Below are 22,832 nucleotides of genomic sequence, written 5' to 3'. Positions count from 1 at the left end.
GGTTTGTTTGGCCAAGCTTCCGAAAAACATCTTCTGTTTCCCAGAAGTAGTTTTCCAGAAACTATTTCTAGGGAAACACTTGTAAGAAACAAATTTGTTTGGCCCATCAAAAATTAGAAGTGATTCTTAGATTGAGAAACTATTTTACCTTGTTTGGCCCATATCAGGTTTTTTTTTTAAAAAAAAAATTATTTGGGAGAATAAACTAGTATTAAGTTCTTGTACATTGTTGTTAATAGTAGTTTTTTTTTTTATTATTATTTTTTTAATTTTGGTTAGCAAATTGTTTATAATTGCTTGTAAGATAAAATTTTAATTTACAATTTTGAACATTTCATAAGTCTAAATACTTAGATTTTTAAATTTCATATTAATAATTCATATCCAAAAGTTTCATACGTTCATAATTACAAACATAATGTCTAATATAATTATTCCTAATAAAAGATCCAATAATGTTACAATCAACGACTCATTAGAGAAGTTGCAATATTGTAGCGAATAGACTCCATACTAAAATCATCCATTGATCCATCATGTTCTTCAAGAGTAGTTACCGGGTTGCCTCCAATATCCACATCCCCTTCAACTTCAGGTATATAATAAGGATCTGCATCACATTTATCAAATTCCAAATCTTCAAGCGCGTGTCTTCTTATATAGTTATGCATAGCCATAGTAGCTGCAACAAGTTTCTTTTGAGTTTCCAACGGAAAGCTGGGCATAATTGATAATATCCTCCATCTTTTTTTCCAGACACCAAATGTTCTCTCTATAACGTTTCTCAACGACGAATGTGAATAATTAAAGACTTCATAGAAACCATTTGGAGGTTGTGTTGAACGACGAAAATCAGGAACATGGTATCGTTCACCTTTGAAAGGAGCCAAAAATCCTTTCATATTCGGATAGCCTGCGTCAACAACATAATATTTTCCTGTACATTGTATAATATTAGATAATGACACCATAGTATATAATAATGGTAACGATTATACACATAATAATTTCATAAATATATACCTTCGGTTGGATGAGGGAAATATTTCTTAGGGTCTTCCATTGCATCCTTTAATATTCGATTATCATGAACAGATCCCGGCCATCCAGCAACAAAATATGTAAATAACATGTCAAAGTCACAAATTGCTAACACATTTTGTGTAGGGATACCTTTGCGCCCTATGTAAGGGATTTTATCCTCCTCCGAAACAACACATGGAATATGAGTTCCGTCAATGGCACCAATACAATCCTTGAAATGTGGCCAATATTTATAATTATTTCGTATCTTGGTTGGAACCTCCTTGAAGTTTGGATCAGAAGGTCTTACAATATCTTTAGAAAATCTTGTCATTGCTTCAAGAACTTCATTGAATTTTCTACTTATCGTTTCACCAGAATGTTTAAAGCGATTTTGCATATTACGATTAGATTGAAATTGTGCACATAAATATATGAATATTCCGAGTGCTTCTTCAACAGGCATGGTTCTAGTTGACTTTAATCCATATTTATCCACTAATAATTTTGCAAGACTATAAAACACATGGGGTTCCATTCTTAATATCCTATAACTTTCACCTGGTGTAGATAAAACCTCTTGCAACCATTGCCATCCAGAACATAACGAAATCCTAGTAGGTTGTTTACATAAATATTTAAGATAGTATTTGGTAAGTATCGTTACCCCTGTGGCAGCATATAACATCATTTGTTTACCCCTCAGTTGTTCTTGAAGTACTAACTCTTCATCGTCTTCTTCTTCGGAGGAGGATTCATCCATTACATCATCATAAGCACTTCCATTTGAACTAATCTGATTATAAAAAAAAACAAGGAACCAATTAAAATTGTTTACTTTAAAGTTAACCTTATATAACAAAGCAACTATAAAAAGCTAATATTACTCAAGAAAGTATAATGATAATGATATATAACAAATACTAAGAAAATCAAAATAACTGATATAAATAAGAAAGTTAGTCTGTTACAACACGGTAATTAAAGAGAGTAGCAATAAAATCATAAATACAATGTTTCATAACAAATAAAAAAAAAATTAACGTTGAGAAGCTTTTTTCTCCCTTTCCAATTCTTGCTCAAGCCAAACACTCCGTATATTTTCATCAGGAATACCAACAAACATCTCTCTATATTCTCGTTTCACAAATAAACGAGTTCCTAACATATAAAGCTCACTTCCTAATTCAACCCCTGGTGTTGTAGCAAGCAATGTTAGACACTCTCCAATGCTACAACCAGGAAGTCAGTTCTTTTTGAAGTTACAGTAGCACTAGATTGAGAAAAATTCTCCATCGCACCAACAATACGTTTTAGCTCATTTTGCATGAGCTTAGCTGTGCTAACTTTAGATTTCTTTCCTTTTTGTGTTTTTTTTTTCCTCTTTCTTCCGATGTTGTATTGACTTTGGTCTTGTCAATGCTTTCACTTTCAAGTTGTTGAGATACTGTTTCATTAATACTACCATCCATAGTTGTAGGGAATATTTCAAGCATTATGATAACCCCAAACTTGAACCCCACTGTGATCATACACTAAAGTACGGTGGCGTTCCAAAGGGAAAGACAAAGAGCAAAAAGAGTCGCCAACAAGTTTTAAGGAACTTGTACCCAAAAGACAATCCAAAGGACCGTCAACTACTCCATAAGGTCTTGAACCAAACAGGGTCCGGGGATGAGGGTACGAATCCAATCTACAAAAGAAAGGAACCGCCCTATAAAAATAGGCCTCTACTTTGTTCTGCTCGTATTCATGCGCGCTTTTCGAATAACATACAAACATTATATTAATCCTACCCTGTTTATCTATGTTGGTTGAATATTAATGCACAAATAAGACTATTATTGGCGATCACTTGAGTTAAAATCACATTAGCCTAAACCAAATTATTAATTATCTTATTAAGCGTGATTTCAAGTACAAATTCCCTTTAAACCTGCATAAAAGGCGTGATCAAGCAATAACAATAAAAATATAAATAATATCAAGCAACATAATAATAAAGAATAAATAATAACGATGATGATAACAGCATGATAAGGCATAATAAAGCTTAATAATAATAGCAAGATCCTAGGCATGATACTAACAAGATTAATAACAAACCCTAGCATGTCACTAAACAATAAAGATCAAAGCTTTCACCTAACATGGTACTAACATGATAATATTAGAAAGAATAAAGGCACCCTAAACATGATTCTAGAAAGCATAAAAAACATCCTAACATGATACTAGGAAGCATTAAAAGCATCCTAACATGATACTAGGAATCATAAACATTAATAAACATGCTTTCTACATTGAAAGAGAGTAATAAGATTACATACTTTGAAGCCTCGTACCTCTTTCTAATAACAAAATACACAAGTTAGTAAACTTCAATGAAAATAATAGAGAATAATTAAAGAATTAAATTAAAATCAAATTAAATAAAGTTTAGACTAGTTTTGGACCAAACCCTCAGAAATATCAAACCTTTCACGTCTAGGGCGAAGGCAACTTCGAACTTGGCTAAGAGACTCTAAGTCTAATGTATGCGGAATATTGTTTGTAAAAAGGTAGTTTAGAAAAAGAGAGAGAGAGAAAGCATATATTGCTTAAGAGAGAAAATAGAGAGAATTAATGAAAGTTGATGAGAATTGATGATTGTGAATTGATTGTTGATGAAAGTTGATGAATAAAAACAGAGGTTCGGACCCTATTTATAAGAAAACAGTCCGGAAAATCATAGAATTTGATAAGGAATAAAACTCCACTCTGTCGCTAATCAAACCGACCTTGTCGCCAAAGATTTATCTTGTCGCTAGGCGACAGAGTCTGTCGCGAGGCGACAAAACTGTCGTTTCGCGACAAGACAGTTTTTTGCGGATTTTGTTTTAATCATATCTTTTGATCTAGAAGTCCAAATAAGTCATATAATATGTCGTTGGAAAGCTCTTGAAGTCTACTTTCTAATGCAATTGGAATCAGATTAAAATCTTTTGTAGATAAAAAGATATGGACGAAATAGTGAAAGGGTGTCAGTTTTGGATAGAGTTTCGTATATCTTTAATATCTTTTTCGTTATAGCTCGGATTTTTATTATAATATATCATTGGAAAGATAATTTCAAGATCTATCCAACCATATAAAATTTGGATAAAAAATATGAGGCACGAAAATAATATCTGACTATCTTTGAACATCTTTAAATCCGAATAGAATTAGGAAAGTTTTAAAAAAGGAAAGTTTATATTCAAATCAAATTCCATGATCTTATCTTTTCAAAAAAGGATAATTAAGATATTTTAGAAACTTATAGAAGATTCTAATCAATCCTAATTAGTTTAGGAATAGGATTAAACCTTTGGACCCTCCTCATGATCATTGGGTCGTAGGTAAAATCCGGTTTGGGCCCAGTTTAGTATTTTGGCCATAACTTCCTCATTATTCATCGGAATTGGGCTTATAATATATCGTTGGAAAGGTCTTTTCAAGCCCCATCCAACTACACCATTATTGGACCCTTATCATGGACCAAAATAAACTGAATTGGACGTTTTTATAAAATAGAAATGGTTTTCGAAAACAGAAAAAGAGATTTTAATAAAAACTAACCGCAACACTTGACTTTTCACACTTTTACCTCATTCGATTATGTTTTGACGTGACAGGTATTCATCACTGGGTTTGGTTTTGGGGAGACACAAATGGGTGTCTACAATAGTAATATCCACTTGCTCCTCATCTTCTATTTCTTCGTTGCCTATGGTAGACGAGTCTTCTATTTCAGTATCATCTTGTGAATAAGGGTTCCATGAAGTTGTAGCAGAAACGATTATTTTAGCAAACATGATCTCTAACTCTGTTAAATTTTGGATTCCAGCTTCACGAAATTTAGCAACACCCGGACTGGCCTATACAAATAAATAAATGTAATTAGTTACAACTAACTACTTGAAAAAGGAAATGTAGAAATCAGATTATTGTTATGCTCACCTGTTCTTTGAGTGCCCACCACTGATCGGATGCAACAATTGTATTTTTCTCATGATCCCATCCTAACCCTGTCTCCTTTTTTATGAGATTCTTCCATGTAGTGTACTCCGTTTTTAATTTCTCCCACTTGTTTTTTAATTGTTTCTGGTCATACATTTTACCAGACCTTTGTTGGAACTTTATAACCACATTATTCCAACCAATTTTGCTAAAATGAGTGTGTGGTCTATTCCCTGCATGGACCTCTTCAGCACAAACCTCACAAAAAATCTTAGTTGTTTCATCGGACCAAGTTGCTTTTGACCTCTTTACTTGTTCGTTAATCTAAAGACAAACAAAGCCATGAAATGTTGTGCATTACGCATAAGCTTCACCAACCATACACACAACATAACAATGCAATCTGCCTCCCAATGTCACACTTTATAAATTCTACTAGCATTATATTGACAAACCTTACAACATACAAGCATTTATCATAAAACAATAATACATAATATGATCCTTTATAATCCGTGTATCATTATTTATCTTTGGTATAGATGTTGTATAACGAGTTATTCATTTTAAAATTTTAATTCCTGATAATTGAAAATAGTTTCAATCAAATCCAAAGATTACTGCTTTACACCATTGTAGCAAAATAACGTACCATCAACTTTTTCATGAACTTTTTTTTTTTTTTTGGCAATGATCCCTATATATCTATACTGGCCAAATTATTCCACTTCTTTATTGGTTTCTACCAAATGTGTATGTAAACATGTGTTCAAAAGTTCAACTTTTTTTTTATTTTTGTCCTCTAGCTATATATACCTTAGCTTCTATGTTCATGAAGTGTGTAAAGAATTGTAATAAAACAAAAGTGCCTAAAGAATTAGATTCTACAGAGTAGTTTATAATCTCAGTAATAAAATCTTCTTTAATTCATTTGATTTTGATAGAATCTCAACAAATTTATCATTAATCTCAGCTTTTTTAGCCTACTAATTTAAATGATTTGGAATATGATTTACTATATACAATATACTACAATCAAGACCACAAATCATGTAAATTAAATATGCTAGTGTAACTAGTATGAAATCAAAGCTAGTTGTGACAAGTCACTTAATTAGTATGTGTACACCAAAATATGTAAATTTGAAAGATAGAACACTACTTTCCCCCCCTAATCCGTTAGTTGACAAGAATAAAACTCATAAGTTGATATCAGAGTTTTGACAAAATTTGGATGATCTTAAACATTATAAAGTTTGCTCATTTCCGTCATCACGAGTCTAATCCTCCAAAGGATTATCAAGACAACACCACCGTCAATTATTAATAAAGTATTGATATGCATTTTCAATATATACTCTATCAAGATCTACAAGAAGGATAAGTTCTCATTAAACAATTGACAAGAGTAATTTATTTACGTTTACACAAACATTAATAATTAGTAGAGGTTCTAATAAGATTTAGGACTATTCTCGAGGTTATTATATGTCTATACATACTCAAGAGATAAAACAAAACATACTTACATGATTACATAGTATAAATCATACTTATTATTAAGAGTTGATCATGTCCATTGTCCAGCAGCCTTAGCTTTGTGGGGCAAAATGTGCATGTGTGGTATTAAGAGATATCTCACCAGAATTTGCCTTTTGAAATTAAGAGAATACAAACCTTACAACATACAACATACTCCTAATTAATTTATCCTCACAGAAAATGGACCCTTCAACAACAACTAGCCATAATTGGTTTGAATCAATCATCCAACAAAACCATGTCATTTGAAATTCACTACGGCACTACCCAAACACTTGTCATATTAATCCTAGTTCATCCAACTCAATTGAATCAAAATTGAAAATACAGAATTTGAAATGAAACGCCTAAATTGAATCAAAATTGAAAATTTCAATATCTAAATTTTGGACCAAATTCACTAACCTCATTGGCAGAACTTCTTGTTCGTGACATATTGGGATGATTTGGATGAGGAGAACCACTGAGATTTATATCTTTCTCCTATTTCAAAATCAATGCAAAGAAATTAGGGTTCTACCCACAAAAGAGAAGAAATTTCCATAAATAAAAAAAATTAATACCTTATTATTGCTTGGTTGTGTCCTCTTGGGTGGACGAAATGGTGGCGCCGGTGGTCTAGGAGGACCAGATTGCATGTCGTCGGTGATGATTTTTGGCCTTGAGGGTTGAGGGGTTTGTGTGTTCAGGAGAGAGAAAGAGCTGATGTTTATGAGAGAGGAGAAGAGAGAAGAGGGGTTTCTTTTTTTTAATGGGATATAAGAGGTCTTTTTGTGAAATGTTAAGGATATTTTTGTCCAACAAAAAGTTTCATTAAATGGGAAAATAGCTCCCCGAGAAACTGATGTAGAGAAGCTCAAAATTGATGCTTCTCATTTTGCCCACTCTAGAAGCTGTTTTGGGCTTCTTGAGAAAGTGTTTCTGTTTTTTAAAAAACCCTTGTTTGGCCCAATTTCTATTTCTTAGATAAAGAAACCCTTGTAGAAACTAGGCCAAACAGTTACTAAAACTTTAAGCTAACAATTTTATCCTAATATTCTATCCAAATAGAATTCTAAACTAACTTTTTTTATCGTCTATTTAAATCTATCCAATGTGGTACGACACTTGGCGAAAAGTTGGAATCCCAAGTGTCGCAATCTCGTGACCTGGCTAAAAGTTTAATTTTATATATTAGTTACTAGTTTTGTGCCCCGTGCGACGCCCGGGTTGTTTATTAAATTTGAGATAAATTTTTAATCTATATGTCAAACTTCAAAATATATCTCTAATACAAAATTAGTTAGGAATTGATGTACTTTTGTGACGATTTAAAGTATGGGCCTGTTCTCTTCAGATTATTTTCAGTTCAGGTCAGCTCCAATAAGTTCAATTCAGTTCAGTTCAGTTCAGTTCAGTTAAGCTCAATTCAGCTCAGTTCAGTCAATCAGAACAGGTAGTATGTAGTAGGCATGTAAATGATTAATAATATTATTGGTATTTTATGAGAGTTATAATCTAATATTTTTTTTGAATAAAATTATAATTTAATTTATACATATGAAATATTGATATTTTATCGAAAATAAAACTCTCAACTAACAATTTTATCGTAAAATTCTATCCAAATTTGATTGAAAATAGAATTCTAAACTAATTTTTTATCCTATGAAGTCTATCTAAATATATCCAACGTGACGCGACACCTTGACGAAAAGTTAGAATGCCAAGTGTTGCTGTCTCTTGGCCTGGCTAAAAGTTTAGCTTTATATATTAGTTATATGATATGATTGCCATGTCTCTGCCTTTGTGTAAGATTTCTCTTACCCTTTGGTTTGTGCATGCATGATTGCATAAATTTCAATTGTCATTGTTAAAGTATATAAACTCAAACACTGTGTTTAAAATTAAGGAATATTATTCAATGGCTACTAGAAAATTGTGATCACTCTATTTATTTTTAATTTTGGCACTTTATTTTTTTTAAAGATCAATCTTGTCCATTCATTTAATTGACCTTATTTTTATTTAAAATTAAAGAAATTAAAAAAAAACCATAATAATTTATAGCGAAATTGTAACTTTATTAGATCTAAACCCTTTAATTTAAAAAATAGAGAAATTTGTAAAAAATGACCTTTTAAGTGATCGATTTTTTGTAAAAGGACATTTTAAGTGAATAGTTGTGAAAAAGGACCTTTTAAATTGTATTATGTTTGTAAGGGGTACGTGGGTGAGTTTTCTTGGTGGTCAACGCCAGAGACTCGGCGTTGACTTTTAAGTGTTAGTCACATAAGTTATAAAAAAAAAATTATTTTTTTTCCACCAAATTATATTAACAAAACTCTTGTGTAAAAAAAAATACATATATGTCCAAGGATATATGATAATCATCCAAAGAGATGGGCCAACAACATGTACCAAAGATATCCCATGAAATCATGTTTGGATAATTTACTTACGTATTAATATCTTTGGTCCATTCCAAAGATGATAATTTACGAACTTGGCTCGAATAAATTATCATCCTTGGACAATGAAATTATATCATCACATTATAAAAGATCAGATTTTTTATAAACAAAACTCAGCTAACTAATACTAGTCGTAGTCTTGTCAAAAAAAAAAAAAAAAAAAAAAAAAAAAAAAAACCTACTCGTAGTCAATATAGCTTCGAAACTAAAAAGTTTCATAAAATAAGTTCACATTTTTTTGAACAAAATCTTTGGATTTTGTTTCTTAAATACTATCATATTACTACTACAAAGAAATCTGAGGTAACTTGCTGACCAACTTTAGTCTATATATATATATATATATATATATATATATATATATATATATATATATATATATATATATAAAGAGTTTTTTCCAGAGTTTTTAGAGAGTCACGTAAGATTTAATTTTTTCAGCGCGCCATATACGATAATAAATTTTAGTGCTAGCCAATTAAATAAGAGATTATTAATTTCTTTTAGAATTAAATAATTTAAATGATACGAAACAAAATTGATGAGTGAGATTTCCCAATTTAATTAAAGATAAAATATTATCTTTTAATATTAGGAATTTTATCAAAATATTTTAGCACATAAATATATATATTAAAAAAATTATTTAAAAATTCAAATAAACCGTGCATACGGGCTTCATCTAGTAATTATTTAAATGTTTAGACGTCGTAGTCCTAATACAAATAACGATCGAATAAGCTAAATAGCTAATTAATATGTAGGCAGCGGATAACAATTGTATATCAAATAGGATTTTATGTACTAATTGTTATCCAAATACGATTTTATGTACTATAAATATATACAAATATATGTGTTTTTTTTTTTTTTTTTTGAAACAATATATACAAGTAATAATTATTTCCTAACCATAGATAGATTTGACTCCTTAGAGAGTTTAAAACACTAAGCTTTTCCAAATTCCAAACAAAAATTTTGATACAGCCAAGCCAGCCATGCATCACTGCCCTATCTTTGTCGCCACTACCATGTTTTCCGACTTCGACTCTGAGACCGACTGGTCTTGCACCCGTACCGCTGCACCGACTAAGTCAAAGGTCCGCACCCGTGCCGCTGCACCCGCTAAGTCAAAGGTCCGACCTTCCAGCACCACAGCCCGGTAGACCAAGACAATACTAATAAGACGGGATGATGTTTCTCTTTTAAGTGGTGCCGGACCCTGAAAAATGAAATACAAATCAGAAAGCCGTAATAACAGTATACTTTCAACATCTCTTATAAAGGCATCAAAGTATCAAACTTGTACTGCTTTAATTTTGTCGGCTTATGGTATTTGCACTACTATACAAATCTTGTATTTTATTACTACCTCCGTTTTTAATTAGTTGACACGTTTTGACTTTATCACTATTCACACACCTTCCTTTAATCATGTTTTGTAATTTATATGTAAGAAAAAATATAGTAAAGTGGAATCTTATTAAATTCGTCACAACGTATATTTTCATAATATCAACTTTTTATAATTTTATTTATCGGTAATTAAAGATATTAATGATTTAATTTGTACAGTGGCAAACGTGACTAAAGAAACGTGTCAACTAAAAAGTAACGGAGGAAGTATTTTTTTTTTTTAATTGACATATTGTTGATAATTTGATACTCCGTGTAATATAATACTGCTTCTGGACGTACAATGTATTATTGTTGTTGTTTTAATTTAAGTCTTTTTATCGATGGAATATTCTGATCGATGATCTAGTGTGCAAGTCTATGAGGCTGCTCGTATAGTAATTTTTATCCTGCGCGTGTTTAATCCAGTGTTACTCAGCTCGATCGTTAGAATGCAATGCTTTTATTATTTATTTTTATTTTTATTTATTTATTATACTTAATTTTGGCCATTTAGATAAGTTTCACGTACAATATTGATCAATTTTTCATTTCCATAAGTTTATTCAATCTTGAGTCTATTTGGAAAGCAAATAATATTAAAAAACTCATTTTTTACACTCTCGGTCCCTTAAAAAGTTATGGAAACTATCAAGGATTTTGCTCATCTAGTTATAGCGAGGCTAAAAATAAATGCGTCCTAAAATTTGAATTATTTCAAAATAATAATCAAAAGTATGGATTATTTGAATTTTTTTTTTTACTAGATTATTTACAATAAACACAAATTTCTGTATTCAGCTGGCCACATGGTGTGACAGGGGTTACTTATAAGGTGTTATTGGTTTAGTCATGGGCAGGAATTACTTGTAGGGTGTTACTAGTTTGGTATATTTTGGTCAGGGGTTACTTGTAGGGTGTTACTAGTTTGGTATGGGGGTTTGGTCTGGGGTTACTTATAGGGGGTTACTCGTTCGGTCATGAGTTACTTGTTCGGTCAGAAGTTACTTATTCTGATGTTATTTGTTCGATCAGGGATTACTTTAGGAGGTTATTCATTTAGTCAGGGATTACTTATTCTTGGATTACTTATTCTAGGGTTATTTGTTTGGTTAGGGGTTACTTGTTTGGTCAAGGCTAAATTATAGGTAAAGGTGGGTATGGGCCGTGCCGGCACGTGGGCGGCACGGGCCCGGCACGGCACGACGACTCACTTGTGGGCCGTGCCGTGAACAAAAAAATAGAAATCCGGCCGGCACGGACACTGCACGACACGAGCACGGCGGGCGGCACGGTCGTCATCCCGTGGGTCCGCACGCCGGCACGACCCACCAGCCCGGCACGTGGCACGGCCAGGCACTGCCCGGCACGACTTGGCTTGCCAGGCACGCCAATTATTACGATTTTTAATTATCATTAATTTTTTGTATTATCGATTTATCGTACCGCATATAATAAAATAAATTCACTATTACATAAACGAGCAAATGCAATTGTGTTTAGCAACGGTCAAAGGCTAATGCAACGTTTTTAAGCAACGATATGAGCTAATGCAACGATTTTTGCAACAATCAACGATAATGCAACGGGTTTTTGCAACGGGTATGGCTAGTGCAACAGTAGGTAAAATAACCGTAGCATTAGGCCTATTTAAGAATATAAGAAAATTAAATAAGATTACTATTAAAAAAATTCAGTAACCCGCCACTCTGCTTTCTTTTGTGCGCTATTTTTTCCCCCAAATTTCAAAACCCTTATTTCTCAATTCTACTGCGCTATTTTTCCCCAATTTTCAAAACCCTTATTTCTCAAAGCTTCCAAAAAAATCAATTGTGTGAACACCTCATTATTGTCTCAAGTTCTCAACTCATCTCCATTCTCAATCATACTCATCCTCAAATAGATCTCTAAACATCAACATTTCTCCATTTTCAAAGTTAATTCTTTGGAAGAGTATTGTCAGGATGCTACTTCAGTATTATAGGTTCCCATTTTCTTCAAACCTTTATTTCGTTTGCCAATTTGCATGTACAATTCAACTAGTGTTTTTTTTTTTAATTAATTTATGTTGTTGAAGTTGATGCTCATCTAAATATCTAAATTTTATACCCTTAAATATTTTAAACAATTTAATAATCTTTTTTTTTCTAGTGGATTATACTTTAATTTGATTTGTACCCTCTTGTATTTTGTTAGAAGCTGAAGTAGTACTAGTTGGTAGAAGTTGCGTGGTTTTTTGAGCAACTTTTGCAGCTAATTGTTCTAATTAAATTAAAGATCTTAGTTAGAAACAACCAAATTTTAACTATTAAGCCCATATGAAAGAAACTCACGGCTCAATGGTATCCTAAATTTTTAATATAATCTTACAAGTATTGGAGCTTAAAGTGGTGGATTTTTATTTATTTTTGGTAAAATAATTAGTGGTGGATTTGTAATTTATTTGGTAAAATTAGTGTAGGATTTGCACTATTTCGGAGGAATCTAAATTACAATTGTTTGTATGTATGTATCCAACAAGTCTTATTGATGAGTTTGAGGAATCTAAATTACACTTTTTTCATTTTTATCTTTGAGGTCTATCAGCTATTCTCAGTTTGATCCAATTTGCAATATTTTACAACTATGATCAAAGTGAAAAGATTTGCTAGGATGAACAGAATTATATACAAATATGAGCAATTTCGTTCATAATAGTTATGGCAATTGAAAGAATGTCCCTTTAGTATTAAATTAATATGCTTTGTCAGATCCACTTCCTCGCAAGCCTCAAGCCAATTGCACCAGGTGCATGCAGGGATAATTGGGTTGTGGAAAATCTTGATAGTTGTCTAAATATCTGGAACAGACTTTATTATCTTTCTAGCAAACTTAATTTCCTTGCTGTAATTTGTTTTTTCAGGGAAGCCTACCAACTAAAATCCTCACTGCAAATGATCTCTTAGATTCCTCGTTCTAATATACATGCCAAGATCTGCTTTCATTTGCATGTGAGTTTCTGTTGTGCTGTTTTTGTGGCCTCAACATTGATTCTGTAATTCTGTTGTGCCCTTGTGGATATTGTTTCATTGTACATATAGCTATATGTGCCATAGGAGTGGTTTCATTTGCATGTGAATGGCAGAACAACTTCTTCTGTGGTGCTTTTGTGGCCTCAACATTGAATTATTTCTTAATTTTGTCTCAACATGAATCAATGTTTGAGATGATGTATGAGGGTTATTAGGCTCTTTTTAAAGAAGAAATCAAATATGTAGTTAATGTATGGGTGTGATTATAATTTACAATGATTTTCACATTAAAAATTTTCTTAACAAAGAATTTATTATGGATTTTTTTTAATGATCACGGAACTAGCTACATTAATTGATTATTTGTAGCTAAATGATTAAGAAGTTAGTGTTTGAAAATTACTCCCTCCGTCATCCCTTTTTTTCCCCATAGAGGTCAGATTAATAAGGGACAAAGTTTTAATTTCTTACATTTAGCTTGCATAATGATCATATGAGCTACTTGTGTATTAGTTGAGTGGCTTCAATCATGTACAAGACAACTCCTTTATACTTGGATTTTAGCCTCTGTACTTTCTCCTTGTTAAATTAGTTTATTGAAACCATTGTATTTGATTGGTTATTTACCCATGATTTATTTTTTTTATTTTTTTGTGTGTGTGTGTGTGTTGCATGTTACAGGTCTTATTACATAGGAAAAATTCAACTTTTCTCCCTCAAAATTCAAGAAAAGTTGTAAATTTGCACTCCTTTGATTATTCTTGCTGCAAAAGCTTTATCTTTTGAGTGTGTTAAAAATATTATTTTCCACCCCTTCGAATGTCCCTGGTGCAAACTCATCAAAAGAACAACACCTCGCAGGTTTGTGTTCCTTTATTTCTATCTCGAACAATTTATCATTGTGTTAATCATACATATTACTAATCATGATGATTACTTTTATATTAATGTGATATCTTAAGTGTGTCTCTACCTGCGACATTAACTTGTTTATCAAACTATGATCTAAACTAGTACATTAAAACAACTCAGAACTTCCATACTTACATGCTCTTACGAAATTGTTACTAGTATTCAGGTATTATTGATATGTTAGAGTGCTTAATTTTAATGTTCCCTCTTTTCCTTGATTTGTTTCTTAGTGAACCTTCTTTTTTTTTGGTCATATTTTCTAATTAGAGTAATGGATAAAAGAAATAAAAAGTGGTGGACATTTCCTAGATGGAGTGATGAATTTGAGCACGGAGTTGATGAATACATTGAAAACACTTTTGCATCGAAGTCTCAAGGAGATGAAATTTGTTGTCCATGTGAAACGTGTCTCTACCGTTATTGGCATCCTAGAAATGTTATTAAAGAACATGTAATTTGCAACGGGTTTGCTCCTAGAACAGACATACTGTCAGAAGCATGGACAGATAACGAACGAGAAAATGTGATAGTTGACAATAATGTATCTTTGGACCCGAATGATGACATGGAGGGGTTGTTGAAAGATACTTTAAGAGAGGGTCCAAATGAAGATGCAAAGAAATTTTTAAAGCTTGTTGAAGAAGGCCAGCAAGAGTTGTACACAGGCTGTAAAAAGTTTACCAAACTTGCCTTTACAATTCTTCTGTTTGTTTATAAGTACGATTTTAAGCTCACCAATGTCGCATTTAGTGCTTTGTTAGAACTATTTAAGGATGCTCTACCTGATGATGCAAAGCTGCCTTCTTCTTTTAATGAAGCAAAGAACTCTTTAAAAGTTTTAGGGCTAGACTATACTAAGATTGATGCATGCCCTAATGATTGTATGTTGTATTGGGAGGAAAATGAAAATGCAACAAGTTGTCATGTTTGTGGTACCCCAAGGTGGAAATCAAATGATATGGATAATGTGGAAGGAAAGACTCATAAAATTCCTGCAAAAATTCTAAGGTACTTTCCAATAAAAAAAAGGTTGCAGAGACTATTTATGTGCCATGAGACTGCCAAGTACATGACTTGGCATGTAAATGGACGTGAAAAAGATGGGCTTTTACAACATCCAGTGGATGGTCAAGCTTGGAAAGACTTTGACAAGTCATATCCAATGTTTTCTGAAGAGCCTCGTAATGTGAGGCTAGGGTTAGCCACTGATGGATTTAACCCATTTCACACAATGAGCATTGTACATAGTACATGGCCAGTGATTTTGATAAATTATAATTTGCCTCCATGGATGCTCATGAAGCACGAGTATTTGAAGCTAGCATTACTTATTCCTGGCCCTTTATCTCCTTGCAATGATATTGATATTTATCTACAACCATTGATAAAAGATCTTAAAGATTTGTGGGAATTTGGGCTGGAGACATATGATGCTTCAACTAATGAAAGATTTGACATGCGAGCAGCTTTAGTGTCTACCATTTCTGACTTTACTTTTACTATATGCAGCATGGAGAAGAACATGGTGATGGTAATCATTGCGAGGATGGAACATTCCTAGAGTAATCGAACATCTTTGGTGGCCTTAATATGCTATATAAAATATTATTGTGAGTGTCATATATATTTTCAATTCAAATTATTTATCCTATGTTACTTTTTTTTTCACCTTGATTGTCCATGGTTATAATGAAAATTAATTGAATCAAAAAATAATTTACAACTACTAACACAAAAAAAAAACAAAAATATATATAAGTGTACACTCTTATAATGGCGGAAAGTAATGTTTCTTACTCCATGCTTTTGTTTTATTTATGATTTGATATCTTTTTTTTTTTTTTTTTTGCTACCCTGACTACTTTTTCTCCCTTTTGGTGTACTAAAATTGTTTAGCTAGGCTCTGGGGTTACTATACCAATGATAACAATTAAATTGAAACAGAAAAATATAGTCTTTGGGTAAATTAGATAGTTCCTAATTTAAGTTACTCATGTCTGACTACGAAGCTTAGTCATATTTAAGTATGTACTTTAATTTTTCTATCATTGTTTAAAAATTAAGTACTTACTAGAATGAGTGTTGAAAGTTAAATGTTTACTGGATTTAGGGAAGGTATGATCTCTTCTCAATCATACTTTAATACATCCTTAAATTCCACTGATATTCTTTATTTGATATATTTTGCTAATTTTTTTTTCTATTTAATATCAATATATTTTCAGATATAATATTATTGAATGCTTTCTAAATATTTTGTATTTACAGGCTATAACTCAAGAACAAACAAATGGGAGCACAATATATAGATATAATTTTTTGGTGGTGGATCTTTTTGTGGTTGTTGTGATAATTATTATGTGATCCGAAAAACTAATGTAAATCGTGGTATGTAATTATCTTTTGGATTATATAAGTATTGTTGAAATACTTCATTTTGTAAATTGCCAATATATTGGACAATTATGTAAATATTTTTGAAAACTTCTAACAAAAATGAAAATTTTATTTTCATTGATATACATTCTGTGTATTATTGTTTAGGGTGCAAACATCTCATTTGAAGTAAAAAAAATTAGTTTATATATATTTATATATAACCGTTGCATTTGCTATATATATAATATATGCATGTATGCGCTAATTAAAACTATTAATATGACTTCGCGCCAATGAGAAAATGATGTTGCATTAGGCTTTTTTAACCGTTGCATTAATTCTAATGCAAGGGTTTATTAAGTCGTTGCTCTAGGCCCAAATAACCGTTGGAATAGGGTCTAATGCAACGGTCCTTTACCATATCCAATGGGCCGTTGTGCTAGGTCTTCTAAGCCGTTGCAATAACTCTAGTGTAACGGCCTCGGATGCAACGGTCATAGACCCGTTGCATTAGGCTTACAGCAACGGATATTTGTCCTATTGCAACGGTTTTTTGGGGTTGCATTTGCTTGTTTATGTAGTAGTGATTATTCATCAATTTTTATGTTATCGGCTTATCGTACTTGTAATTTTTTTTAATTATATGCATTGTTGTTTTTTGCTAAATTAATAAAATTATTTATATAAACTTAAACATAAATTATTTATATAAACTTAATTAAATTAAAGTTGTTCAAAAAAAATATATATTAACATTAACATAAACATAAATTAATAAAATTATTTATATAAACTTAAGTTGTTAAAAAAAAATATATATATATCGATTTTTTTTTATATACATATATATTTTTAAAAAAAAATTCGGGTTGGCCCGCCAGACACGTGGGTCGTGCCATGCCGTGGGCTGGGGTGTGCCAAAATTTGGCACGGCACGTCACGATGCCCATGTTTAATTATAGGGTTCTTTATTCAAGAGTTACTGTCCGTCAGGGATTACTCACACACGGGAATCGCACTAAGCGACTGAGTAATTAACCCTGAACAAGTAACCCCTACAAGTAACTCTTGAATAAGTAACGCATACAAGTAACCCATGAATAAGTAATCAATACAAGTAACTCCTGAAAAAAAATACAAGTAATCCTAATTGAATGAGTAACCCATACAACCCTTGAAAAAACCAGTAATCCCTGCCACACAATGTGGCGTGCCGAACTGAAAAACCTTGGCCAAATTAAGATTACTAAAATATATTGACCAAAAAAATTATTAGGGAAATTCTATATGGTGGCCTCCAAGAACTAAAAGTTCTACATGGAAGACAAAGTTTTTTTTGCATTCTCTTAAGTGGCACCCTACTTTTAGATAATTAAGTGTAGTGTCCTGATTTATGGCTAACTTTTATTGATTAATGGTTAACCTTATCTATATTTAACAAACTAACCCCTCTTAAAGAAAACCACCACCACCACCACCCAGCCACCACCCCTTCACAGCCAAAACCTCCTATCTCGCCACCAGCCGATGCCTAGGCCCCTCCCCCATGCCGGCAACCCTACCCCCACCCACGACACTCAACCACAAAACGACTTAGCTTAGGGTTTTAATCTAGGGTTTTGTAAAGTGGTTGTGGATGGGTTTTGAAGGGTGAATCTAGGTTTCAAGGGTGGTGGCTAGGGTTTGGAGTTTTATATGGTGGTTGGGTTAGGGTTTCGAGGGTGGTGGTTAGGGATTTGGGTTTCAAACAGTGGCTAGGAATTCGAACGATGGCTGGGTTTTGAAGGTGGCGGTGGTTAGGCTTTCGAATCTCAAAACGGTGGTTGGGGGAGGGAGGAGAGGGGTTCGTCATTGGGTTGTCGGTGGGTAGGGTTGGGTCGGGACTGGAGGCGGTGTAAGGCTAGGTCTGGGCTGGTGGTGGGGGAAGATATGGCGGAGGGGTGATGTTAGGGAGGTGGCATTGACGATGGGTGAGTGTGGAGTTGTAACACCCTAGAAATTCCTTTCTTTTAAAATACCTGTTTTGCCCTGTTTAAAACTTTAAATAGGAATATCTAAGACATTACCGCCACCGTGAAAGCGGCTAAGGCAACTATCAAAGACACACAGTGGAAGACTAATTTCAAAACCATTCAAAATAAGTAAACTTGAAAAGTCAATCAACGAAAGTAAAGTCAAACCAAAGTCAAACGAAGTAAAATAAAATCAACCTACAACTTGGAACCATTATAGGCCCTTATTAAAACCAAACCAACTTCAAAACTTTTGCGTTAGTCATGCATAATAATAATATCATAAATAATTAAAGCATTAAACACATCATATACTTATAGAAACTAGCATGATTCACTCTTCACTCATGCCCATTCATGAATATGCTTCATCACCTGAAAAGCTTCTCTCTACTTGTTTCCACTACTCTCCATTAAAAATGGGTCATCATAGGGCCAAGATAAAGATAAGACCAACAAACACACAAAACACACAATCAGCAGCAAAGTTGAGTACATAAGCGTAATTAACACACTAATATGCAATTACCTATCAACACACAACTTACCTTGTTGCACCTGTTTTTCAAGCATACAACATTCAACAAAACTTCTCACTAGACAACTACATAATTTATTTAGCGTTGATTACGCATCGAACGGGTTTCTCCACTAACCTCCCCCAATAAATTGAGGTTACTGACACGGGAGCTAACCGTGCCAGCATAAATAACCACTCGTAAGTCGTAAGTGGCGGAATTCCTGAGCATAATAATAATAATAATAATAATAATAATAATAATAATAATAATAATAATAATAATAATAATAATAATAATAATAATAATAATAATAAAAGGAATGTACAGCGTCCTGTACTACAGTAGAAGTTATGATCAAATATAAAGTCACATAACTCCCCCCATATGTTCATACTCAAGGTATATACGTTCCAAGAGTTTTGGTGCGTAATCTCTTTCACTTTACATTATTTACATATTATTAAACTTGGTGATGACTCTCAAATCATAATAATTCAATCAACAATAATTATTAAACAATCAAACATACCAATTTAATTCTTGAATAATTAGTGACCACATAATATTTAATGTTCAACCCTTTTTAATTCTACCTCGGTGCCAATGACACCTTAAACGCATAAAGCGCCACAAATCTTATTTCTCGGTGTTAAAAAAACCTCAAGTGCACTAAGGCACCAACATATAATTTATTCCTCGTGTACTTAGACACTTACATAGCTCCTTTCCCATACTTAAAGCATCAATAAAAATTATATGAACCATAATAAAATTCTCTTTTAATATTCCAACCCAAATAAAACATTTAGTTTAATTAAACATGCTCTCTAACATGCCATAAATAAAAGTGTGGTTCATAAACAATATTCCAAACTATAATTTTCCATCCATTAATCCATCACAAATAAATCATGTTTCATAATTCAATCACCAATAACATCCAAATCATAATTTCCATTCCAAATCTAGCATGATACTACTTGTAATCAATTAAACACATTTAGCATGCTACTACACAAATAAAATTATGCTAAATCGATCTTAAAATCATCATGACTAACAGAAATCACTCACTTCAAAGTCTCCTACAATTTAAAATCATAGAAGAGTATTAAAATCTTCACTACACAAATTTCCAGCAATATATACTATTATAAAACCCCTCATTATTTAATTAAAATAAGCTGAAATTATATTTAAAACATCATACTTTAATCCCAATTAATGAGTAATTGAAATTCCTTAAAGAAACTTGATTATTAATGCACTATCAAAAATTCCAGCATTATATTTTAATGAAAACTTGCTGTAATTAGGCATTAAAACACTTTAATCAAAGGTTTAAACCATTATATATCATAATCCTTCAATAATTAATAATTCAAGAACCTAGGGTTTCAAAAATTAGGGCTTTTCAATTAAAAAAAATTGAAAATTAATTTACATGATAATCATAATCAAACATCAAAATCAAATCACAAAACTCATAATTAATAATTAAATCTAGGATTAAACTATTTTTTTTGTTCGAAAAGAGGTGGCAGCCAACAGCCAGCGCCGGTGGCTGCCTGCTGCCGGCGGCCCACCGGTGGTGGTGGTGGCCGGCGGTGAGGGGAAAGCCGAAAGGGGAAGGGAAAAAAAAGAAAATAAAAAGAAAAAGAAAAATAAAGAGAAAGGGAGAGAAATTTACCTTAGGTTTTCTCCACTCTGGGCAAAGTTTGATTTGCCTCAAGTGTTAAATATTTATACCCCTTCTCTAGAAACCCTTCTTCCTAAACTTTCCTTTTTTAATCTTTCCTAATCCCTTCCCTAATAAAAATTTACTAAAATAAAACTTTCTTAAATTAAATCCCAACTTAAATAAAATAATTAATTAAATAAACTTTCCTTTTATAAAATATTTTTAAACTTATTAATAATTAAAATATTTTAAATAAAATATTTCAATTTAATTAAATACTTCTCAAAATACTTATTTTGATTAAAATACGTATAAAAATACGAGGTATCACAGGAGTGGCTGGCGGTATTGACGATGGGTGAGTGTGGAGTGGCTGGTGACATTGAGGGTGATGGGGTTGGTGACTAGTAAGGGAAATTAGTTAGTTAGTTTGTTTAGTTAAAAAGTAATGGTTAGCCCAAAAATAAAAAGTAGCTCACTATACTTAATTATGTAAATTTAGAGAGCCACTACATAGAACCCCAAAATGGTTTGTCTTCCATGTAAAAAATTTAGTTCTTGGAGGCCACCATGTAGAATTTTTCAAATATTAAAATCAATTTTTCCAAATTAATTGAATTTCTTGTTTTAATTGACAAAAAACAATATTGAGATTAACGGGTAGATCTAAATTGCAAAAAATTAAATACAACCAAATTTGACTAACAAAATTAGAAATACTCTGGCAAGCGTGAGGAAAAAAATTAATTAATATATATAATAAAATACATGTTCAAAATAAAGTGTAAAGAAAAAAAAAACATAAAATATTAGGTATGGGATTTGATCCCGCGTCAACAAGGTAAGAATGTCAGCTTTTCAACCACTGAACGTAGAGATGCACAGTGTGTGGTTCCTACAGACATGGGTAGCTTGCATCGTATCGCCATTTCGCGAAAAAAACATATTTTACAAATGTAAAGAACATATAGATATAGTGAAAATTAAAGAACACATAGCTATAGTAAAAAGAACATATACTTAAAGCAAAAAAAACATATTTGCACTAAAAAAGAGTGAAAAGAACATATGTTCATATTCTTTGATTGTCAATGTAATGTACTTTCATTTGGGATATAGTGTTTATTGCTTATTGTGAAATGTTTTTTGAATTTTGTCTTAAAATTAAGGTAGCTATATATAAATAATGTTCATTACGTAATATTTTTATGTTCTTTATTAATATAACAGATGTTCTTTAGATATTTAAAAAAAAATACATAAAATTGGATGTTCTTTACAAAACAGGTATATGTTACTTACAAAACAACTATATGTTTTTAATAGAACAACTACATGTTATTTCCGCGTTTTTTGTCTGTACCAAGCAAGGTAAAGGCTGTTGTACCTTAAAATTTTCAAGAGACGCATGTGTAGCATAATTGCTTTCATTTAATTTTTAACCTTAAACTATCCTAGGTTGCGTTCTGCCACTGGCAGTAGTTTTGTTCGAAAAAAAATTTAAATATGGACATATGGTATTGATGATCTGAATCGGAATAACAATTTCGGTGGTGCATATTCTACTATAAGCTTTGCCCATAAAGCAAAATGAGGAGGAAAGGGATCGAAGGAACATTGTAATATCATCAAGAAAGTTGCCACATTAATACGAGATCGATAAGATTGCAGATCAAATATTATAAAAGAATGTGTTTATTCTTTTAATCAATTTTGTTAAAAGTCATTTTAATCTTCAATCAACGATTTATAATAGTTAAAATAAATAAAGGGTTGAGATTTGGTCTAATACAGTGGCTACAATATTATTGTAGCCATTTGAAAACTATTACAAAATTTGGGTCATAATGTAAAATTTTAACTATTAATTGCGGTTAATCTTTAACATAAAAATTAAAAGTTGGAATTATTTTAGCTCATTT

The 22,832-nt window shown here is 32.0% G+C and overlaps 2 protein-coding genes across 2 annotated transcripts; one reads left to right on the top strand and one right to left on the bottom strand.

Moving 5' to 3' along the window:
- Positions 1-464: 464 nt before the first annotated feature.
- LOC145571362 (uncharacterized) lies at positions 465-7,184 on the bottom strand. The gene is made up of 6 exons (XM_081630409.1): positions 7,110-7,184; positions 6,952-7,029; positions 5,005-5,328; positions 4,728-4,922; positions 1,024-1,819; positions 465-937 (listed from the first exon to the last, which is right to left on the bottom strand). The coding sequence occupies exons 1-6, from the start codon at positions 7,182-7,184 to the stop codon at positions 465-467; spliced, it is 1,941 nt and encodes a 646-aa protein (XP_081486535.1).
- A 7,404-nt stretch (positions 7,185-14,588) lies between these two features.
- On the top strand, positions 14,589-15,878 carry LOC145571361 (uncharacterized). Its single transcript, XM_081630408.1, has one exon. The coding sequence runs from the start codon at positions 14,589-14,591 to the stop codon at positions 15,876-15,878; it is 1,290 nt and encodes a 429-aa protein (XP_081486534.1).
- Positions 15,879-22,832: the final 6,954 nt, after the last annotated feature.

Source organism: Chenopodium album, chromosome 12 (assembly GCF_948465745.1).
Source record: "Chenopodium album chromosome 12, dcCheAlbu1.1, whole genome shotgun sequence".
Taxonomy (NCBI): domain Eukaryota; kingdom Viridiplantae; phylum Streptophyta; class Magnoliopsida; order Caryophyllales; family Amaranthaceae; genus Chenopodium; species Chenopodium album.
The sequence above is the reverse complement of the archived record's forward strand: the minus strand, read 5'-3'. Positions and strand labels throughout refer to the sequence as shown.